This window comes from Takifugu flavidus, chromosome 3 (assembly GCF_003711565.1).
Source record: "Takifugu flavidus isolate HTHZ2018 chromosome 3, ASM371156v2, whole genome shotgun sequence".
NCBI classification, from domain to species: Eukaryota; Metazoa; Chordata; class Actinopteri; order Tetraodontiformes; family Tetraodontidae; genus Takifugu; species Takifugu flavidus.
In genome coordinates this window covers 13,179,414-13,202,137 of record NC_079522.1, presented here as the reverse complement: position 1 = coordinate 13,202,137, position 22,724 = coordinate 13,179,414, and the positions used below count along the sequence as shown (strand labels likewise).

General features: G+C 44.5%; 1 protein-coding gene across 3 annotated transcripts in view; it reads right to left on the bottom strand.

The window, feature by feature from the left end:
* The window catches only part of LOC130522921 (fidgetin-like), a 30,693-nt gene extending 21,171 nt beyond the window's left edge, over positions 1–9,522 (bottom strand). Inside the window, exons 1-2 of one of the 3 annotated variants that reach the window (XM_057027803.1) lie at positions 9,476–9,522; positions 4,395–4,431 (exon numbers count right to left, since the gene is read on the bottom strand). In XM_057027803.1, the coding sequence (XP_056883783.1) occupies positions 4,395–4,431; positions 9,476–9,478 (40 nt within the window). In that variant the 5' untranslated portion in view covers positions 9,479–9,522. Of the gene's footprint in view, positions 1–4,394; positions 4,432–4,537; positions 5,136–5,198; positions 5,416–9,475 lie in introns of those variants that run through there. The other 2 variants (XM_057027804.1, XM_057027805.1) reach the window with 2 other exon arrangements.
* Positions 9,523–22,724: the final 13,202 nt, after the last annotated feature.

Here is a 22,724-nt window from a genome sequence, read left to right as displayed (position 1 = left end):
TATACGCCGCATGCTATCATTAGGTATCTACCACATGTGTCCATCCTGCCACAACCTAATGCTCTTGCTGCTACCAGTGGGAAAACTTGCCCTGTCCTGCCCACACATACACATGCAGGTAAGTATGCATGTATGGCAGGTAAGCGGGAAAATATTTTCCATCCTTTACAGGCCACAGCGTAAAAATGTTGACAATGTGCTTCAATATTGCTTCTTTGTGCGTTTGAATGGGTTAGAATTCAGGTAAGTTTAAATCCCCGCAACTCTAATTCAGGCATTCGCGGAGAGTGCAAATCAGACTTTCCACAGATGTAAGCTAGACTGGAGTGGAAACACTTAATTTGATCAATCAATCGAGGGAACTGGAGGGGCAGCTAGTTTAGAAATCGATTAATCGCCTCAGCGATTCATCAAACAAACTTGTCAGAGGCTTTGAGATATTGGGATTTTTCTTTCCCATTTTCTGAGTTTGAAACGATGACATGATTAATCATGGACTGATGAGTATGACTGTTATTTACAGATTTTTCTCTTTTTTTGCCCTCACTGCCAGGTCATGCCCATCTAGCTGAGGCCGCTGGCAGCGCAGCGACGCTGTGCCACACGCCCCGCCACTCAGCATCCTTTGTGTTCATCCCCATGGCAGCCTGCCAAGCTCAAGCTCAAAATCACGCACTCACGGCCCGACTCCCCCCTCACACCCAATGAGCCATTGTTCACGAGCGTGCGTGCCCACCTTTGCCAGATCATGGCGTTCCCACTTTCCTGCCGCCTCACCCTAAATCAAGACGCTCAAACTGAGCTGCAGATGGGCAAGTGGTGCGTGGGGGAGAGGGGGAGGATGCGTGTATGTGCTCGGGGAGGGCCGGGCGGCCACTATCCTGCCGACACACACTGCTAACAAAATCAGATCATCCAGCCAGAGCCAGAGAGCGGAGCCTCAGCAGCGAGAGATTAAAGTCAGATCCATCTTCTCCTCACTGTCAATTTCTTTTTCAGATATAAAAATGGCTCTAGTCGACCAGCACCAGGCTGAATGGCTGGCAAGCATCCGCACATATCATTGCACAATTTAAGCCCAGACTCGCAGGGTAATGAACCTCATTAGAGATGCCAAATTCTCACGTGTAGGCACAACGTAATGGTGCAGAATATTTCAAAGTGGAACTTAATTCTTTTCCCCCTTTGCTCGTTTTTTTAAAGTCTTTAGCATATTAACGCCTTCACAAGCTGAATGTTTTAATACCTGCTAGAGAATCGGGGCCATGGGTGGTGGAGATTGCTGGTAAAGAGTAAAAAGAGGTGAGCGGGGGGCCTGCTTAAAATTCAGAAAAAGGGGACAGCGGATGGAAAAGAAGGTAGGAGGAGAGGAGCTTTGATTTGATTAAAACCTATGAAAACGACACATTACATAAACCAAAGACACTTCAAACATCCGAGGGGATTCGGGGCTTAACGTAAGTACGATAATGTTTTCAACGCTCAAATTAACATGGAAATAAATTTGATGAAAAGATCTTCAATGACCGAAGGTTTGGGGGGAAGGTCGCACAAGTTTTTAAGGCCCAAAAGTCGGGCTCCTCATTTCCTGTCATTCCTCTGACATTATATATAAAAAAACCCTCCTTGTAAATATATACATTCTTTCATCTTAATATTTTACATTGTTATATTAAGCTAAACGTCAAAGCACTGATCTCCACACGAAGTCATCAACGGGTCACGGAGGCAGATTCGTGAGAAGACTGAAGAGAACCGTCCGATTCTAACTGGATGATAAAACACTCGTGTGTCGGGATGTGTGTTGGATGGACAAAACTTAAAAACATATATCTATATGCCAATCAGCCAGCAAAACAAAAATCACCAACCCCCCCCCCCCCCCACCATTTGACAAGGACAAGGTGAGCAGGAGTGGACCACGGTGTCAAGGATTTTAAGGACCGGGCGTCCAGTCATCCTCCAGCAAATGCAGCAGCGCTACCGACAGCTGCCTGCCATCTCTGGATCAGCAAGGAGGGGGCTGTCAACGACCATGCAGGGAAAAACACAAAGATTTACAACAGCGCGGCTACACTTAGCTGACACACGGCCCTGGCGCTGAGTTCTGGGACAGAGAAAGAGAGACACACACACAGAGGAGGGGAAACAAGTGGACAAAGAGAGAAATAGATGCGAGAGCGAAGAGACAAGACAGCTTGACGCACTGAGGAAAAGAAAGAGAGGGAGGGGGGGTTGAGGAGGCAAGAGAAGGATGGAGAGAGTGAAACAGACAGACAGGTCCGAGAGGGATTTGTTCTATTTGCATGCGCTGGGCTCCCATGGGGTCCAGCTTTGCTTGGCGAGCCCAGAGCACAAAAGATAACACTTAACATATTTGCTAAAAGATGACAACCCTGGCTGGATCCCGTTTGAAGAGGCCCTTTGTCAGGATGTGCAGACAGGAAAAATCCACTGATATGGATGCAGTGGAGACTAACAAATGTCTCCCTCTCCCTCTCCCTTTGTGTGTGCGCCTGTGCACGTGTGCGTGTAGAGCACAATATTTCCCCACATCGCTTCACATCTGGCAGAAGTCCCACGAGGCGGGCTAGATCGCACACCGGTGGCTCAGTGACGGTAAAGCAGCTTTTAATGGTAAACATTACAGACTGATAGAAAGTGTCAGGATAATTTATTTATACGGTCCCACTGGGAGTAGCTCCGCCACCCTCGCCGCGCACCAGCTCTCGCTATTCATTTGAGGGAAAAAATCTGTATTTAGATAAATAAAGGCAGGAGTAAAGGGGGTGCCTGTTTGTAAAAGCAGTTTTTCTTCTATTCCTATTATCTCTCTTTCTCCCTCTCCCCATTAGCTGTATCGGGGGGCTGCCGGAGATGTGAGGCGATATGTTATGTGTATAATGAGGGGGATTATTGCTTCTGTCACTGCAACATGCTGCAGACAGCGGATGCAGAGGGACGGATCTTAATCCAGCTACTGTTGCAGACAAATAGACTTAGAGGAATAAACAAACCACTGAGTGTCTGCGCTCGTTACATTACCCACAAAGAAAAAACAACACGCCTGCGTTTGGGTTTCATCTGTCCCAACACGCAAATAAACTCATGCATGTCGCCACACACCATGTGCTGATCCACAGCTAATAAAAAATTGAAAATCAAGTTAGAATTCGGACTGTTGTCTAATGTGACCAATTAAATTAAATTGAAAAATACTAATTTTGCATAAAATTTAAAGGGGAAGCGTGTGAAAAGCATTATGCATCCTTTTAAAGAAGATATATCGACTACACGCTGTGGTGCCTGACGTTTAGAATGAAACATTATCTCATTACAGCTCACGTTGACAGCGTATACACACCTATAAAACACACTTATATTTACAAGGTAGTAAATGTCACAATACAAACACACACATACGCGCGCGTGCAGCACGTAGCGAGGAAACTGCAGCTGACATGAAGCAAATGACTGCGTGTGTGTGTGTGGAGGGATCGAGCAAGAGAGGAAGATCTAAGGTGAAAGGTCAAGTTGCTGGCTGCCACAAAAACCAAAGAAAGTGCCGTCGTGGAAGTTCATCCAGCGTGTGTGCGGAAAAGCACATCGTCACCATCGCTCCTTTGTGGCCGTCCTAACTTTCAACAAAGGTGGGATGATTATTTTCCTCTATTGTGATATTCCAGTTCGTAATCTTTGATTCGTAATGACCAGCCCTCCACCTGCAGCAGCTAAAAAAGAGTTTTTACTCAAACATAAATGCCAACGTCTGAGCCACAAATTGTACAACACTGTTATGAATTCCCTAAAACCGTAGAATTATTGCTTCCGCTTTAATGTTAGGGAGTGAGGGAATATAAAAAAATAAATGATTAATAAATCCAGAGTGCACGTTAACGTCGCTGGTCGACTGTAATTGTACTTCCCCGACATGTTAAATCAAACGACGTGCATCTTATTGGCAAAATCAAAAGGTGCCTAATCGCCAGGAATACCATACAAATAAGCTCAAATCAAAATTCCTATTGCAGCACGTTTAAATTAATTACAGGACAAAAATGCAATTTAAAATAAACACTTTAATCACAGTGGTGCTGCTGTTTGTTTGAAGAGGAAATATGGGACATTTACCTAAACACAGAGATATCATTCTAAAAATATATCCCAAGTGTTAAAATATTGAAGGTGCAATTTTAAATTCCGACAGAAAGCGTGGATATGGTTGGCACACATGCACAAATATGATCAATTTCAGCCAAATCCTTCATATACAGTACAGACAAACACACTGGACAGCAAACACCTCGGTGTATTTTTAGTCCTTACAATAAATTTGTTTAGAGTGTGAATAACTGTCATTTATATATTTTTTAAAGAAGCAAAAAGACACCTACCATAGACGCTGCTGCTGCTGCTGCTGATCATCTCGTGCTGGAAGGGAAAGAGCAGATGTGAATTAAATTTGTGATAAAAGCCAGAAAATTATTGCCCGAATAATAATAATGGGGGAGAAAAAACAAATCTTCACATTACACACTTGTGGTGTCGAATACTGCGCTGGCTGCAAGTGAATTGTGGGCCCTTCAAGTCTTTGGAGTGAGGAGAAGCATCTAACCTACATGCATCTCATTAGAAAGTGGAGCCCGGGATGACAGGCAGGAGGGAGGAATCAACTGGTGCAGCTCGGCGACTGTTGTCAACTTAAATCACCTGAGATCGCCCTGAAACCTCCACGCGTTTCAGAAAAACACACGCCGCGGTGACATCGTCTCCGCCGTCTGCGACCGCGGGTTAGGCAACCGGTAATGGGGCCGCCGCGGCCGCCGGAGAGGCGCTGCTACAGCGATCCCGCGCGTGTAAGTTGTCCCGTCCCCCCCCCTCCCTGGTAAAAAAAAAAGTGCCGCACAGCCCCGCGCAGAGAGACGGACCCTGCGGTGCCGCCTGCGTGTTCATGCCCCCCGCGGTCTGACGCAGGTGCGCGTTTTGGGAAATCGGGTTAAATAAAGCGCGCACCGCGATGCCGTAACGTTTGCAATTGGCGCAAGTTGTGAAAGCCCAAAGTGCACACGCATTATTGCGGGGCGAGCGGCGCCGCTCCAAGCTCCTCTCCTCTCCTCAGACGCGCAGAGCCAGTCTGCTCTGGCCACTGTCTAATTGCAGACGCAGCGAATCCCCCCCTCCAGTCTATCCTTCCTTACCTGTTTTTTTTTTTTTTTTAGCGACAGGTCGACCTCTCACGTGGGGGGGTCAGGGTCGCATCGATCCGGGGAGGGCTTCTGCTGATGAACGGGATGCTGAGGTTAAGCCGGGTTGCGTGCGAGCTGAAACCATCCCAAGTTAACGGAGGGAACACTGACCACAGCCACTGCCATGTTGGAATTTCACCAGCCCTGAACAGCTGCTTCTCACACTGACCAGTACGCTCCTCACTGCGCAGGCGCGTAAGGGGGGGCACGAAGGAGGAGGAGGAGGAGGAGGAGGAGGAGGAGGGGGGGAGGAGGTGTGGTGGTGGAGAAAAATCTTCAATTCCAATTATTGCCGGAAAGGTTATTATAGGCGTCTAGTTTGTGTGTTGATGTTGGAACCGAGTCCAAATAGTGAAGAAAGCGTCTAAGAACCCAGAATCAGATGTGCACTTTAACACCTCAACTGCCAAAAATAGCTGATTAAAAGTGAGTCTCTCCTTTTTTTTTTACTCTGCATGTGCTTGAAGCGTGTAACGCCGAACAGCATTAAGTTCAATGGGGGATTCATTTAGCCAGCTGTGAATAATAACTAAAATATCCAATAAAGGCGATGTTTTATCCCCAGAAAGTTGTTTGATGTCTATATAAACGCTGGGAAATGCGCACTGGTGGGTTTTTGGAAGCCCCACCACCTGAACTACCCTCCCCGCAGTTTGGGAGCCCACTGGGGCAAATCTGCGCACCCGCCTCTCCGTCTGCCCGAGATCTGGCTGGCTGTGCCCGCGTATCTCCCAGTGATAATTATAGCAGCAATATGGAATTAGCAATTGAAGCCCTAATTAGAATGAAAATGTCCCAGTTAGCCAGTTATCAAAGCATCAGTGGGGAGAGCAGGTTTAAACAAGACATCAAAGACGGAAGAACTGTCAGCTCATTGTTCCCATTATCACCCCCGCAAGTTGACGCCAGCGCGCGGGCCTCCGAAAACCAGATCCGGGTCCAATCAGACTGGAGGTGAGGAATTAGAGGCGACTAATTAAGGAAATAAATGCACGCGGGGAAAGCAGTGGCGCAGTGGGCGCGCACGGGCGCGCGCGGCGGAGTCAAACCCGACGCCCTTGAGCCGCGCAGCAGCCCAGGTAGGAAAAGTGGATTGCTGCCTGCTGTTCTCCCCCATAAGTCTTTCTGGCAGATTACACGCACAGCCCGGGCTCCCTCTCCCCGCTGTCAGATAGTAATTGTCTCTTTTATTTTCCCCAATTAATTCATTACATTTGTCAAGGCCGCAGCGCAATTAAAGATTGGTTGGCGTAATTAGAATGGATTGAAAACGCAAATAATCGCCGTGTAATGGCTTCGCAGAGGTGTTGTTTAGTTTTTTTGTTATGCAGTGGCGATTATTAGGCCACGAAAGAAAGGAAACAAATAGTCAACGTGTGGAAATGAGGAAAACGGTCCTTTCTGGTATATCCGTACATGTCCGCGCTCTCTGATTTACATACTGAAGCCAAAAGGTATAATTCAAGTGTGTTGAATATGCAGCGTTGCTATAAAAGGCTCCCACACTGATAGGGAATCATCTTATGGAGAGTCACAGGATGCTTTCAGGAATTTTATGATACATTTCTGGCTTGTGGGCAACGCAAACCTGCGTTTGTTTGTGTGCGGAGATTTAACGGCAACATAAATCTAAATAGATTTTAACTCATTAGCCATTGGAGAGGTAATGATGTAAGTCTGCCACTAATGAGCTTAAGCTCTTAATTGAATAGGAGGGGGGTTGGGGGCATTGAAGCAACACGCACACCCACACACACATACAGATGTATGCATACACACATCCGCACAACCCTAAATGCACAAAGGGGCGCACACATCAACACACAGCTCCAAATAAAATCCCGCCTCCTATGCTAGAGGTTTTTTTTTCTCTTCTTTTCGCTCTCTGGGGTCATGTTGGGGGGGGAGTCATAGTCACATGACCGGCTAAATTTCAACTCCAGTGCCTGCAGACATCAGTGTCGGCCCTCATCACTTCACCGCTGCACTTTTTTGTGCATTCCTCTCATGCAGTACGACACGGACTGTAAGAGAATGGAGGAAAATAAGGACAGCCGAGCCAAAGCTGATATTATCCTCCGTGTTATTTATCAAAATGGGTACTATAAATGAGTGCGAGGCATGTCCTTTAATAGAAAAAACAAAGGCATTTTTTTCTGCAGCAAGTGCCTAATCAAAGAATCCATTGAATGTCACACTAATCAAACCCCTGCTCCAAATGTTCCGCTCGCAATATAAGAGGGAAAACATGCAACAATCCCGCCGGCTTTGATGTCGCCTCTTCCAGACATTTCATAGTTTTATTCATCTCTAACAAATAATTATCAGCACTTAACCTGCCATGTCTGCCAAGAAGTAAAAGCGTCAAAATCAATGAGAGAAACAAGAAAGCTTATAGGATAAAATGTCCACTCTTTAGAAACTGTACAATACATTTAGAACAGACAGTGTTCCCCTGGTAATACAGGCTAGGAAAATGATGATATCCAATTTCTTATTGTCTTCTATCAAATATAGCCTGTTATAAACAAAGCCCCAGTGAATGGGGGACAATCTCAAAGCAGGAAATCCAGTGGGAGAAGGGGGGTGGGGGTGGGGGGGGGGGGATTAGAGAAGCCCAGACAGTGTTTCCACTTGCTCAGATAAAGACAAGGGGAAATAATGTAGTAAAGAAAAGAAGAGAGGATGAGTCGTCTTTGCTCAGAGGCTATACCGTGTGTGGCCAATCCTCTTTTATGAGGCCGGACTAACGCCCTGATGGGACATGGCGTAGGTTTGAGCATAAGCTGCTAAATTTGGCAATAAAGGGAAAGTGATTTACTGTAAGCTCCACTGGGCAGAGTGTGACGCAGCCGACGGCGCACACACGTGCGCGCACACACAGCTGAGAGTGTTAAAAACACACTAACAATAACTCACTCCCTGTAACTCTCTCTCACACAAACACACACACACTCAAAATGCAATGCCTTGCCGGCTTGCCTCCGAGCCTCACACACTCGCGCAGCCAGTCATGCGGCTCAGCGGCAGTGACTTTGACAAATAACCAGGAAGTCCTGGCGTTGGCTTAAAACTCCAACTTGTTCAGTTGCAATTCTGCATTTGTCCTGCTTTAATGGCTGTGGAAGTGGCTTTGGAGGTAATCTGTCAGTGATTGATTAGAGCCCAGCCCAATACCCCCACCGAATGCATTGGTAGGCTGCAGACCCGTCTGCTACACCGTGCAGGTCCAGACAGACACACACATGCAGGTATAAAGACAGAAAGATGAGTGTGTGTGTGTGTGTGTGTCACATATGAACTCTGCAGCAAATCCAACAGAGCACATCAGTAATAATCTCAGAACTCAGTGTTGTTTTTCACTAATGACATAGACCTTGTATTTTCGGTGCATTTATTTGTTCACATATCACAGGTGGTGTTTATGCTCTGTGTTTCTCCCAGAAGTCTTTGCCAAATATATATTGGCCTGGATATTGATCATTTTGGAGGGATCAATACATAAATATATGGTGAAATAACAAAGAAAATGCATGAAGTGATATTCAAATGACCAAAATGATAAGTTCCGTTATTATATAGCTATTAACAAGACCTAAATTCAAAAATACACAAGAGAGTGTGAGTGAGAGTGTGTCAGAGTGAGACATCTTGACCCTTTACATGCAGCACCTGCAGTGCTAATACCGGTACTCAAATATAGACTGAGCATTCAGGGCGACATTTTAAATAAAGTGGGTGAATTTCACAACACTTTAAAGTCTTAAATACTTATTTTATAACTCAGCTGTTGCAGCCCGTAGATGACGAGGGCTTTAAATAGTGTCAGCCTGTAAAATGAAGAAAGATAGTTTTTCTGATTGCAGCGCTTCTAAAAAGCCCGGAGGATTGTTCAGAGACTCAAACAGAACACAGCAAGCCACTTTATGCAGCACATTATCATCCATCTATATGAAAGAGACTTTTTAATGACTGCACAGATTTAATCAATTATTATATATCACTAAATACCCCACTGATGATTGTACTTGCCATGATGTAATCATTCGTTTTAATCACTTTTATATAAAAGTTGATGCCTGCATTCGTATTTTCTGTGCAGGCTGTATGGAGCTGGTGGCCAAACGTGCTCACCACACTGCAGCAATGCAGTAAAAGACAATATGATTAACAAGATGCTTATTCAAAATGTTCCACTGAGGAAAAAATATTCTCTTTGAATTACTCACCATTTGCAGGCACTGGCCATGAAAATGTTTACCCTCAGTCTTGCCATCACTTAAGTGGTAGTTCTTCTGGACACAAACCTGACGAGCAAAAAAAAAAAAGGATTTCAATCAGCGGCTGCACATAATGACAGTCATTATGAAAATAATGAATAAAAAAAAAGTAATAATGACATCCCTGTCTGTATTCAGACCTCTTTCTCTCTCACATCTCCATGGTGATTGGATTTTTTTCCCCCTGCAACTCTGCATTCTGGCTGCCCCATGGCTGCTTTAATCACATTGTTTATGGTAAACCAAGCGTTGTGTGGTTGTATGATAGCTGCATGCTTGGACTCATTTAATTAACCACTTGAGAGGTGTAGCCGAGTCCGCATGAACCCTGCGTGGTTTCCTGCAGCGGCCAGTGTGGGTTTATTGTTGCTGACCGGCCCATCTCTCAGCGGTTCCCTCTGCCGCTCCTTTTGAAACGAGACAAGTCTCCCTCTGAGCGAGACAGAGCGTTCGCTCCTAAAGATAAATGTAAACAAACAGCCGACGAGCAGGAACAGAATGATTATGACAAACACCTTGAAACAGGTATGTAGAGGGACGGCGGGCGCTTGCTGGGACATTGCTTCTCCTGAATTTATAAAAAAAAAGACAAAAAACCCCTGAGAGTTTCATTAAAATGTGTCTGTTTTGTGAGCACTTTTTCTTTTCAGGCTGCAGATGTGTGTGTGTGTGTGTGTGTGTGTGTGTGTGTGGTGTGTGTGTGTGTGTGTGTGTGTGCCGGAGCATGTCTCTGACGTTTACTCTTTTGATTCAATAGTGCTCCACATGGATGGACTCAATCAGATACCTCAGAGCCAGTGAAGGGTGATGTTCAATGGAGCTGAAGTTGCACATTGCAGCTCCTCAGAAAAGAAGACGGCCTGGTTCTCAGACGGTGATTACATGTAAAGACGCCTCCCATCCCTGTAGAAACCACAGAGAAACCTGCATTTTCAGATTGTAAACAAAGCCATTTTCACCACTAAGCAGCACGTGGTAATTGCTCAAACGCTTCCGCTGGCGTGGAAAAAAAGACGTTCGCTTTCAGTTTTTTATTTCACCCGCTGAGCCGGCTGGATATGGGAAGATTTCCTGCACGGTTGGAGCGTGCCGGAATCAAGGCTACACTTAAAATAAATCCTCTTTGACTTATTTACTCTCTCAGCTGTCAAGTCAATTTGAAATGAAAACAATTCAAATGTGTATTTAAATCTTCAAAGGTGCGGAGGAGAGATCTCTCACTTATCCAAAAATCAGAACAGGCTTGGCTGCCGTTTGCTGTACATCGCTCCTGTGTTCTGTCCCGTCAATCCAAATAGTTACACACAGTTCCTGAGCAATAACTGCAAAGGTCTGGGCAAAGAACTTGAAATGGCCATCAAGGTTTCTGGCCCTAGAAGCCATTACTCCTTGAATACCTTGAGGATAATGAAACTGGGCCAGGGGAGAGCGGAGATGGAAAACTGTGCTGTTGAAGTGCACTGAGCCATTGCACATTTCTGTTTGAACCCATAACACTGTGGCCATGTGACAAATGATAGCAAACACAGAGCCTGAGCCACTTGGAGCAGATTATAGTTGGCCAAGTTCAAAAAAGACCCAAAGAAAGGTGTGTTTTTTTCTACTCAAAGACAGGAGGCAACTATTCATTTTAATGATTTGAGTACATTAAGCTCACCTCTGTTCTATGTTATTTTTTTGGTTTTCTACTTAAATACAGGTTGTTTGGTAATGTAAGCTTGCGTGTAACCAAGGTTCTTGGCTTGACAAAGAGGGCAACATTTGGAAAATCTAATATTAATAGAATGCAACTGAAATGAGAGCTGCTCCTGTATGCTCTGCTAAATTAACATTCAAAGGAAAAGATTAATAATGCTGTTGTATCTGTGAAAAGGCCAAAATGGTCACAGAATATTAGCTATGCTATTACATCTAGCATTAAGGAATTTGTGTTGCGCTACAATCCCACTAATGATCTACAAGCCAAAGTAGAGTACTTAATGGAAATTATGGAAATTAATATTTTGACAAAGTATATGGAGAAATGTCCCATTAATGTCCCATCCTCATGCCTGTCCTTTAAATGCTAAGCTACAGCAAGAATCATGGAAAGTTTACCCTAGGTTAAAGAAGTGACACTGTCCTTTCCTAAAAGGTGGCCTTTTATTCTTAGTCAGATCCAATCTTTTGTCTTCCAATATTTGAATATTTAATCAGCATTTTTCTCTTCCAGTCAAAGCACAAGACGGTTAACTCCTGGCATTGATTTTCTTGGAAAGAACAAACTTTTTTCCCACTTCCAGCAAGGGAGCACTACCCAGAACATCTCTGCTGTGAGTCACATGTCAATTTGCACCACTGCTATCTGAGAAATGAACATTGGCTGGGAGCAGACTTCCTGATTGGTCATTTTGAAGCGAAAAGTGCGTGTGCATGCGGTGACCCCTGCCCGTTGTTTCTTCATGCTCCGCTGTATAACAAGACCATTGCGCAGCACCGACGGGAGACAGGTCTCAGCTGCTCGCACTCTTATCAGGATGGGCTGTGCGGAGTGAGGCGCCTGAAGGAAGTATCAGTAAACAACGCTATAGGGTTCCAGTTGCCATACGCTCAGGCACTCATGCAAAATTCAGCACTTTGTATGTACACTGAGACAGAGCCAAAGCAGAAGGCAGGGGTTATATTTTAACTAGTCAACCTTTAGAACTTCACTATTTCCTCTCTAATTCGGACGGAAATGTTGACAAATTTGACCCGAGGACACGTAATAGCAAAATATTAATTGCTGCCCTGGAACGGTGCAGAAACGCAACGATGGCTGCCAGCTCCAGCTCTAACCAGCCATCTAGCCCCGTCTCCCTCTGTCTTCTTCCCAAGTCTTTTAATGGCGTGATCACCCTTAACTCCACGGTAAATCTCTCCCCAACGGCTTATGGTTCAAATTAATGGCCCTGCCATAAGTGTTTGAATTTCATGAATTGTAATAATACTTACATCACAAGACACATGAAGTCATGTCTCTCTCTGTACAGTGGAGATATGATACATTTTAGAGAGATGCACAAAGTGGTCCCCTGGTACACTAGTGATGTATTCTAATAGACTGAGCTGGCCAACCCCCGGGTGCATATATTCATGATTCATATTTGAAGGCCGCAGCACATTTAAATGGGACATTAAGTGGCATAGAAGATTAAAACACTGTTGGCTTTGTGGTATAACTGGGACATTTACTGCTGGAGAATTATCTCCCTTTTTCCTCTCCTTGTTTTCACTGATTCCTGCGTGCTCTCTGAAAACAGCCCGACAATATTTTGAATTATATTTACTTTATAGGTAATGAAGTGTAGATTATAACAGTACTGCATTAACTATGCACATTATGTGCATCTAAAAATGCCTGTTTACTGTTGCTTGGACACACTTGGTTTGCAGGAGACAGAAGAAAAAAGCAATTTTTAAGAGTACAGTAAAAAGGTTACAAGAAACACCCTTCACTGTCAGGTATTGCCTTACTAATGGCATAAAAACCAGCTACAATATTTGGAGTTTCAGGATCACATACAGTATGTAGTTGATAGGATGCTGCTTGACTGGATTTCAGAAATGTTAATAAAAAATCACCCCTTGCATCATTAGCATTTTTCCTCGATGGGCCGGTGCTGTAAACATTCACCACCTCCCGGGTAGTTTCTGCTGCAGAACTTATTCATCATTGCAATTCTGACTATACAAATAACAATTATACAGAAGAATGATACAACACTGCTGACTCAACCTGTTTGGAACCCAGCACAAAAACTGTAGGCTCCAAATCACGTTATAAATCAGATAACTGTGGCCATCTAAAGATCCTGCGGCTGCATCTGATTATTATCATACACTTATGTGTCTATGACTGTGCACAATAGAGATGCGCATGTGTTTGGTGGAGCACGAGGACAAACTTGATCATCTCCTGTCTCCCGGTGACTGCGTGGATCCAGCCAGCCGTGGCCGAGCTGCCATAACTACCAGTTGAGCTCTGTCAGGGAGATGACCCACTCTCTATTCAACAAGAGCTGGCACCCTGACAGACAGGCAGGCAGACGGACGGACGGACGGACGAGGAGCATGACGGACTCTAAGAGAGACGGGCAGAAAGACAAAAGACACAGCAAGGGAATATTTTAACTCTCCACTGAATCTGAGAACTCAACGTCTCGCTCCAAATGGCTGAAAACAGGAAAAAGCTGTGGGTGTAATTGGACCATGGCAGTGGAGGTCAGGAGTCAATGGTCTTATTTGAGGGCTAACACCATTTAAAACTAATTTGAGACTATGTGTTTTTGTGCCTTTAACTAAGTTTCTAACCCGATCTGTATTGAGGTTCGTTGTGCTTTTAAAAGGGACCTGCTGCCCCGCAAAAGGCCATTTAATGGTTTTTCAAACCCACAGAATTACTTTAATGTACTGCAGATCAAAGGATAAAACGGGGGCTTTGGCACACGCTGGAAAAAATGAAGTACCGCCAGGCAAAAAAAATTCTTATCACAAGTCTATACTGGTTCCAGTCGTAGCGAAAGATAAAATACTTTAATAACTCAAAAAAGACAGAATCACTAAAAATAAGAGAAACTGTGCATTGGTAAGTAAAAATAGAATTATGAATTAGTTTGAGGGAAACCGGGATTATTCCAAGTTCTATACGTACGTGCATGTTGTGTTCACGTGCATTCAGATCCTGTTGCTCCTGTGCACCTGTGTGAGGCCGGGCACATTAGTGTACTCACTTTGTCATTGGTGTTTGTGTGTAAGTAGCTGGGTCAGGACCTGGAGGCCTGTCCCAGGAGAGCCTGCTTCCAACGTGACCAACTAACACTACAGACAATTAAAAACCACCGCTGCCCACCCCCCCACGGGCATTCTACTCCATACAGATGAGGTCGGAGGAATTGCTGCTCTGCACTGCGCTGGATTCCAAGCTGAACCTTCAGTATCCGGTCTATAACGATGTCAGGCAACAGAGGATGGAGAGGCAGAATCGATACGGCTACGCCTGTGGACCAGTATGGAGACAGAGGGCTATTATTAGGATGTCCTTTCTTTACCACCTGAGCCACTTACACACTCCAGACAGTCACACACTCCCACCTTTCCTCACTTAAAAGCACTTGCCCAGATGCACAATTAAAAGTTCACATTACAGATCAACAGCACACTCTCTCTTTTATACCTTGAATTCACTTAAAATGAAGCAAAACTGATGCAAAATTAATCACGACTTTGAAACCAAACAAAAAATTCAGAATCGTGGTCTTATCTGACGCAACACAAACCCATTGGCCCGAGAGGGGGACTCTTTAAGGCCTGAGCAGAGTCCGATTGAATCAAAGGATCTGAATTTATTAGCAGTAGCAGATCAGCCAGTCAGTACAATAGCCATCCGCCCAGTTATCTCCCTGGGCATATGCTGTGTCCACTGCTCCAGAACCCTGCTGTCAAAGCCATTGTGAATCCTAATGATCACAGTGCATCCCAACACACACACACACACATGCGGTCTTCGCTCCAGGGGTCCTGACAAAACAGGAGACGGTGGGGACTCGTCAGAAGACAGCAATGCCGGTGCGCTCCACCTGCTCACTGATTCTTACGCCTGGAGGAGCCTGAAGGCACTGCCATCACAACCTCCCTGTCCATGAAACACACACACACACAAGCACCCACACACAACTACAGACAAAACGCGCACAGGCAGATGCCCACATTCTGGCAGACACACATAGTCCCGCAATGTATACATACTCATGCTCTCATATCTTACTTATTTACTTCCACACCATTTTTGCCTCCTGTGCCCCTGATCGTCACCCTTATCCACATCCTTGGTCATACCCCCCCCTAACCTTCCCATCACCCTCCACCCCCAACTGCAGAAAGTACTGAATACACACACACACACCCACACACACACCCTCACCTGTCAGGTAACATCAGAGGAGGGGAGAGTTGAAGAGACGTGACAGAGTGCTAGAAGAATGGTGTGCCAAGAACACGGATCTCTGGTCTGGAAGACAACAAGGTCCAGCCCTTCACCTTTGGCAAGGATCTAGACCTTGTTTGGAGGGTGCTGGAGACTCTCCAGTAGTGAGAGGAGAGGCTGTAATATTAAGAAAAGTAAGTTCTGATCATCAATCGGTGCAGCCCAAAAGAAACAATGATGGAAAAAAGAGAGGGGGTAAACCATGGTGTTGGGACGGCCAACACAAGCAGCCTGGAGGGCTTTCCACCACCAGGCTGAACAAGTTGGCCAGAAAGCTTGCAGCTCCTGTCTGTGGTGACCCATTCACTCTGTGAAATACTAGTCTGCCGCAGCCAAAAATAGGAGGGATGACCAAGTTTGCATGTTTGTTGTTGCATCGTGAGCTTTGAGATAAGCAAAAAGGGAAAATTGTGCCAAACGTGGGTGAGATGAAGATCATCGGTTTGGTGAAAAAGAGCCAGAATCAAAGAATGAGTCCATCCGTGAAAGCCAGAACAATATTCATTGCTCAAAAGAAACAATTTTTTTTAAATGTCCTGGTAATGTTTCATTTATTCTTTATATTTAAGGTATATATACATTAAATATTTGACTTTTTATTTTGGAAATGGGTCATTTTTTCTTTCCTGTTTTTGTGGAACTATGTAAAGTAATTAAAAACTATTTAAGGGGATTAAAACAACTGAAAAAAAAACATCATACATAAATAAAAAAATGCACGTCAGTTTCTTAGGAATTGTGCATCCAGATCACTCATTGACCCTCTGATGGATTGATGAGCTCTGCCCACCCTCAAGGAAATATGCAGCACTGGAATTCAAGGCTTATTTACATTTCTGTATTTTTAACCTGTATAATCAGGTTTCTGAAACCTTTTTTTCCAATGTCTTTGCACATACAAAACGGTAGGTCATGGGTACAAAAACAAAATGTCGTCCCCTGCATGGAAAACAACTGAAGCTGCGGAAATGAATTGGTAATGCCCCTGCATGTGTTGGCCTTGGGAAAACATTCTCTCTTTATAATTAAGCCATTGGCAGACTCGAGGAATCCTCTACGTCTCCTCCCTAGATTGAGCGGAATGTTAAATGCCGTCACAACTAATTGGTTCCCCTGCCTCCTGTTTGTCATGGGAAGAACGCAACAAATTGACGCCCTCTATCAACTCCTTTCGGAACTGGGAAATAAAACAACAGGGTGGTTGTCTCCTGTCACGCCAAATAGACTGGCAGTCATTCGGGTATTAGAGAAGACTGATGTCACAAATTAGTCACTGACAGTAGAGTGGGGTGGGGGGGGTGGGGGGGTCCTCTTCACTGCTAGCCAAACCGTAAACTTCTTTGGATTATAAAACAAAAGGAATCTATTTATTCCCTCTTCAAGAGCCAGATTATGTTCTCACACGTGTAATTGTCTCCCCAAGCCCAGTGCTGCTCATTTATTTACTCCATTGAGTTTCAGAGAAAGCTCCGGCAATTGAATTTGAGAAAAAGCCCTCCACACAAATTTGAGGAGCTATTCGAAACTTAGAAAGCCACTTTATCAAAATAACTAGCCATCTCTGGTTAAAGCTATACTCTGCGTCCTGGAGAGCCATTTTCACAAAAGGCGAGAACAATTTTGCTTCATCAAGAAGAAGTGGGCCTTCTGTAAACAGCCATTTTGCTTCCGCGTCTTCCTGTCTCCCGCCCTTACATCTCGAGAGGTGCAGCGGCCCGATTCTTGTGCCTGAAGTGACTCTCCATGCTCTCAAAACTTACATCACCCGGGCTTTTCTCCACCAGCTGGTAGGTTTTTGTGGGCTCTCAGCTGAGATGGGTGTTGGATGTGAGTGTGTGTAGGTTATCGGGTGGGCAGCAGGAGTGGGTTCTCTGCGAGGGGCAGTAAATGCTGGAATTCCTAATAGGAGGTAATTGAAATGAGCACTTAAAACCTGTTGGCTGGTATTGTTTTTCCCTTCGCACCACAATCATGTGCTAGACTCTGTCCTCAGCATGCACAAGGCTTCCTGATTAATGGGCACTGTGGATTATATCGACATTTAACCATATATTCTAGCACAAGGCTAAAAAGAAAGTACACATCATCCGCTTGCTGGAGATTTTCTTTCACAGCTACTGCGCTGACTTCCTCGCTGCTGATTGGCAGAGAGATGCAGCCTTGAAAAGTTTTACTGAAATATAACAAAATTCCATGAGTAGGCTGCTTGAGGATGTGAAGTGGATGGTTCACAGAAACAGCCCCCACTTCACAGTTCTTATTCTTTCTCATAATACATTTTTCCTGCTGTGCTTTCTGGACAAATGCGTCCTCCACTTTTGTCACCTTTAGACAGATTTAAGTAGTTGTCGCAATTGAGCGAGCGCTTTATTCAAAATAACGCGGCTCTAGCTGCTATTGTGTGTCGCAGACGGTGTGGGGACACAGTCTATTTGCAGTGGGCCTTGGGAGTGGAAGTACCTTGATCTGAACAAGAAATGAGGAGAAAGACAAAAAAAACAACCACGAGACGGCGAGAGGAGATCCCTGAGAGCAGAATGCAGACACGGGGGTTCACATGATCCAGTTCCACTTCTAATAATCCTTTATTTTAAACGGTTGGAAAAGCAATAGGACTGAAATTCTATCGCCAGCCACCCTGCTCAATCAGCCACAACATCTTGCTCCAGCAAACAGAAGCTGTGGTGCTGCCGTTTAGCACCGGGATAATGATCAGATTAAAAGCTTTGACTGCTGAGACTTGGACTGAGGCCAGGTGATGGGAGCAATTTCGCCACCCAATCACCAGCGGAGCATGGAGGGAGAAGTGCACCATTGGCTCCTGACGACGGCAGGGAGGGGGTCGCGAGAAAAGAGAGCTGGAACCATCCCAACCTTAAAAAGCGGCTGATTCAACAGTTCCTATTGTCAGATTCCATTACACTCCCTCTGTCTTTGCCTTTTTTTTTCACTCCAAAGCTAATCAAGTCATTTTGTCTGTCTCTCGGTTTCACTTAAAAATACTTCTGTTTGTTTCCGCTCACACAAACGCGTGCTGGGAACGACACACGAGGCAAGATGGAGAAATAAATAGAAGGAATCGAACATTTATAAAAAGCTGCGAGCAAGGCGATGAGACATCTTTGTCAGTGAGAGAAAGACACGAGCGGGCCGGCGCTCTAATCATCGATCGGATGATTAAAGCAGATGAGGAGGGCTTTCTCCCCCAGTGAAAGATCTGATTGCCGGTCTCCTCCTGCCTGGTGTCCAGGGAGCACGCCGGCGGCAGCGGCTCAGGATCAATACACTCAATCTTGGCTGAGAGGGGCAGCGTCAGTCATGCTGTGCCAGACTATTAGGACCAAGTAGGCAGACAGTGAATAACTCCATGCTTCCACAGTCCCACCTCACACCTCAAGGGGAAGCGATGAAGTAGCCGGCCAGCTGGAACATGTGGGAGGGGGGGTCTGGGTGTGTGTGTGTGTGTTTCCACTTAAAGGAAGCTTTTTCTGCCAGGTGCTACTTAGGAAGATCCAAACTCATAGTTTTTTAAGCGTATTAGGATAAACCAAGCCGGGCCCAATCCAAAGCTCTTAAAATCTTTTATTAATGCAGTGATGATAAGGGAATAAATCTAATTTCCTTCACATTAGGTCATATTTTCATGCCATGGCTGGAATTCACTGGCCATCCTGTCGACTTCCTGTTGCTGAGCTTTTCACTGTCTATGTGCAAATTGACATCAGAAGAACGGACTCTGCAATACGAGTGAAACAGTCTATTGCCCACAGCTGAAATAGAGGCGCTTTGGAGAGTGGAGTAATGTTACATTTTGTCTGACAAATCTGAATACACGGTAGGGAGAAAAGACTACGGGGAGCACGGACGGACAGATTTTTTGGAAAAGAAGTAAAGAGGTGCTCCGTCTCTGCCAGACTCTGTAACTGCATGGAGCTCCTGCAGATAGAGCACGGAATGCAGCGCACATATCCAGTTCTCTTTTCCATTCCTGTGGGAATTAAGAGGTACTATATTTGTTCCCTTTGCAGCTCCTGTCTTTTATCAGCACTTGATTTGATCAGAACTTGATTTCTTAACATATTTTTTCACAGCCATACAGACAGCGTTTCTTTTAAGGCTTTTGCTTGATAACGTAGAGTGTAATGTGAGTAAATTAACAATTGTTTCAACATGAGAACAGCTGTTATGTGTACCTCTGGTATTCACTGCTCTCCTACCCTCATGGGAGCCTATATCTGAAGATAATAAACCAACTAGGGAACATTCTATTAGGGCTTTCTTCCAACTTTTCACTGGTAAACTTGGTCAAGGTAAAATGTAGAAATAAAAAAGTTCCATGGACACTATTTTCTGCGTGTAAGCATGAAACTAACCAGGTGTTTAAATGTCAGGGGTAGCTACCAGTGAGCATGCGGTGATAGCATCAATGGGCCATATGGAGAGGTCTCCTCAACATGACTTTCAATTGTGAGGGCATATATGTGTTCAAGATTTCTTCCACATGGTCCTCTCCCAGTTTGGGTTGATTGAATTCCATTGAACAGCAACAACACCTTTTAAACACACATTCCAAGACAGCCAAGAGTCCCCAAAAAAAAGCATTTTCTCATCCGCCCCCCATATATCAAGCTGTGACATCTAACCACCCGTGTAACATGTCTTACTCTCATAAATTCAGTTTTAAGGGGGGACATGAACAGGATAAAGGCAGCAAGTCCAAGTTTGTTTCACTTAGAACTTTGGTGTTCATCTTTTTTAAAAAAGTTTAATCAAACCCTGACCTATAAGCAGGATAAACATCCATGTAAAATTCCATTCTCGCAGTTTTCTATCACTAAATACCAATACAGCCTTGAATTCAAACCACATTTATCCAACAATGTTTGTGTGGTACAAGAGGGCAAGTTTGATATTTTTTCTTTCACCGTTTACTGCTTACTTATGTGATTAAATGTGCAAGTTAATGCTAAGTATGTCTGAATGATTCCATTCAAGTCCATGGAATAAGTTCCCCTCTTCAAAAACAATGAAACAACAAATGACTGCCTCGGTACCCCAAAATGCACTCCGTTGCTTTGGTTGCCCAACCGACTGCAGTGTGGTGCTGTGCTGTATGCAGTAGGTGAAAAACTTGCATGCATGAAAGGAGTGCTGAGGACAGTACTTCTGAGACAGCTGTGTCCCTGACAGACAATGGATGGCCCAGGTCCATCTGGATGCAGCAGCAACATGATGTATATATTGCCAACAGCCAATGGGTGCTATCAATCCCTCCTTCACCATGGTGACGGAATGCAGCAGCTAAACAAGGATTACAGCCTTTGTCTTTATATTTTTGGATGAATATTACCTTGTCCAGATAAGACTGTGACATCTTCTAGGAAGTGCAAACTCTCAGAGGACAGATCTGCTGCTAAAGCGTTATAGAAATCTGATAATGAAGGCAGCATGTGGGGGCACCAACATTGACGTTGTCATGACAATGTAAAAGTCTTTAGGTAGCCAGTTTTATGAACTTTTTAAGAATTTAAACAAGGATTTTTTTACCGTTGCGAAAAGAGGTAGAGAGAGTATATTTGTTATGGATGGATGCTAATATTAGCTTGTCGTATCATTCTTTGTATCATTGAAGAGTTTGGCTTTGTTAATTTCATATAATCCATCCAGCCAAGTAAAGTGTTTGCAGCATTACTCTCCAATCTCCATCTTTAAAAAAAAAAAAAAAAAAAGCAGGCAACCTTGTCAGTCGAGCAGTGGAGATGCAAAGAGGAATTGGAGGAACGGCCTTGCTACAGGACCATTCTGAATATGTTAACAGCTCCGCTTTCCTTGAACTGTCACAACTAGAAAATCCAGCGTGTTAAGAGCTTCCCATGCAGGCAGCCATGAATATCTGCTGTTTCAATACACTTGGCCACAGAGGCTCTTAAAAAGCACTTGTTGTAATACATGACCAATCCCCCAGCAGTCAGTGCAGGGGAGTATTAACATCTCCTCAACCTAGTTGAGGTTTTAATGTGATGGAGATGTTATTAGAGCCATCGCAGGCTCCAAATGAATGGCCAGTGGAAGCATCACGGCAGGAGAGAATGGAGGGAACACACCGACCTTCGCCTCACCAAGGACAAGGACGCCGGTGCTCATAAAAAAGAGGGGGGTGGTCCAATTGTTCACACCAGCAATTGCTGATGAACCAAGCCTTGGAGTCAGGCCTCTGTTCCCGTTACTCAGGTCATGTGTTGTGCTGTACTGTCGTCTTTAGTGAATAAATGTATCAATGAACAATAAATATTCTATATTGACCATGGAGGCATTAATGACAGAAATGACTATGCTGTTTACTATCAGGAGCTGCTCCTCTCGTCTCGGGGAACAGCCGTCCGACCTCCACACTGTTCCTTTTGAAGTGTAATTATTTTTGCTTTAATTAAGCGCATCATGCTTAGTAAACACAAAAACATGGTCTCTTCAGAGGACTGAGCCGGGGGTTCACATTAGACACGAAGTTTCCCTCTGAATGGGCTTTGGCTCTGCTCCAAACTGGGCACCGTTCTCATTGTGTGACCAGTGACGAGTTTCCAGAGGGGGACACTGGAGCTACATGTCCGACACTGGGTTCTCCCATTGTTCTAACACAAAACATGTTGTTCTTTGTTGTGTGCTAATAACACACTGGCTGAAATCTGTAAGTCAAATGCAGGAGGACCTGGCATGAAAACTCAAGCGGAGAGAGAGGAACGGAAAAATTGTTGTTACAAGTTTTTTTTAACTGAGATTTTCATGTTTATTGCAGAATATTTCCAATAAAAACAGAGCGATTCTGGGTTTGTAGTTCAAATGGGCTGAATATGAAACACTGGACTCTTTCATATCAAGTGACCTTGAGTTTAGATTGCACAAAATCCAACACACTTTCTTTAATACATTCAATTATGGCATCAAACCCAAAAAGATAAAACGTGTTAATATTTACTTGCCAGATTCAGCAGCAATGTGGAAGGTGGAGGGAGGGGGGTGTTGAGAAGGAGGGTGGAGGAGGGGGTGTCGTTCTCCCAGCAACTAATTACTTAAGCAGTTGTCAAAGGTTTGAAGCTCGCTCTTGAATTCCAATGAACACTGTCCATGGACAGCGGTGGTTTTGCATATATTATGAATATTTCAGCTTCTCCCAGTAACCTTGGTGTCGTTTGGCAG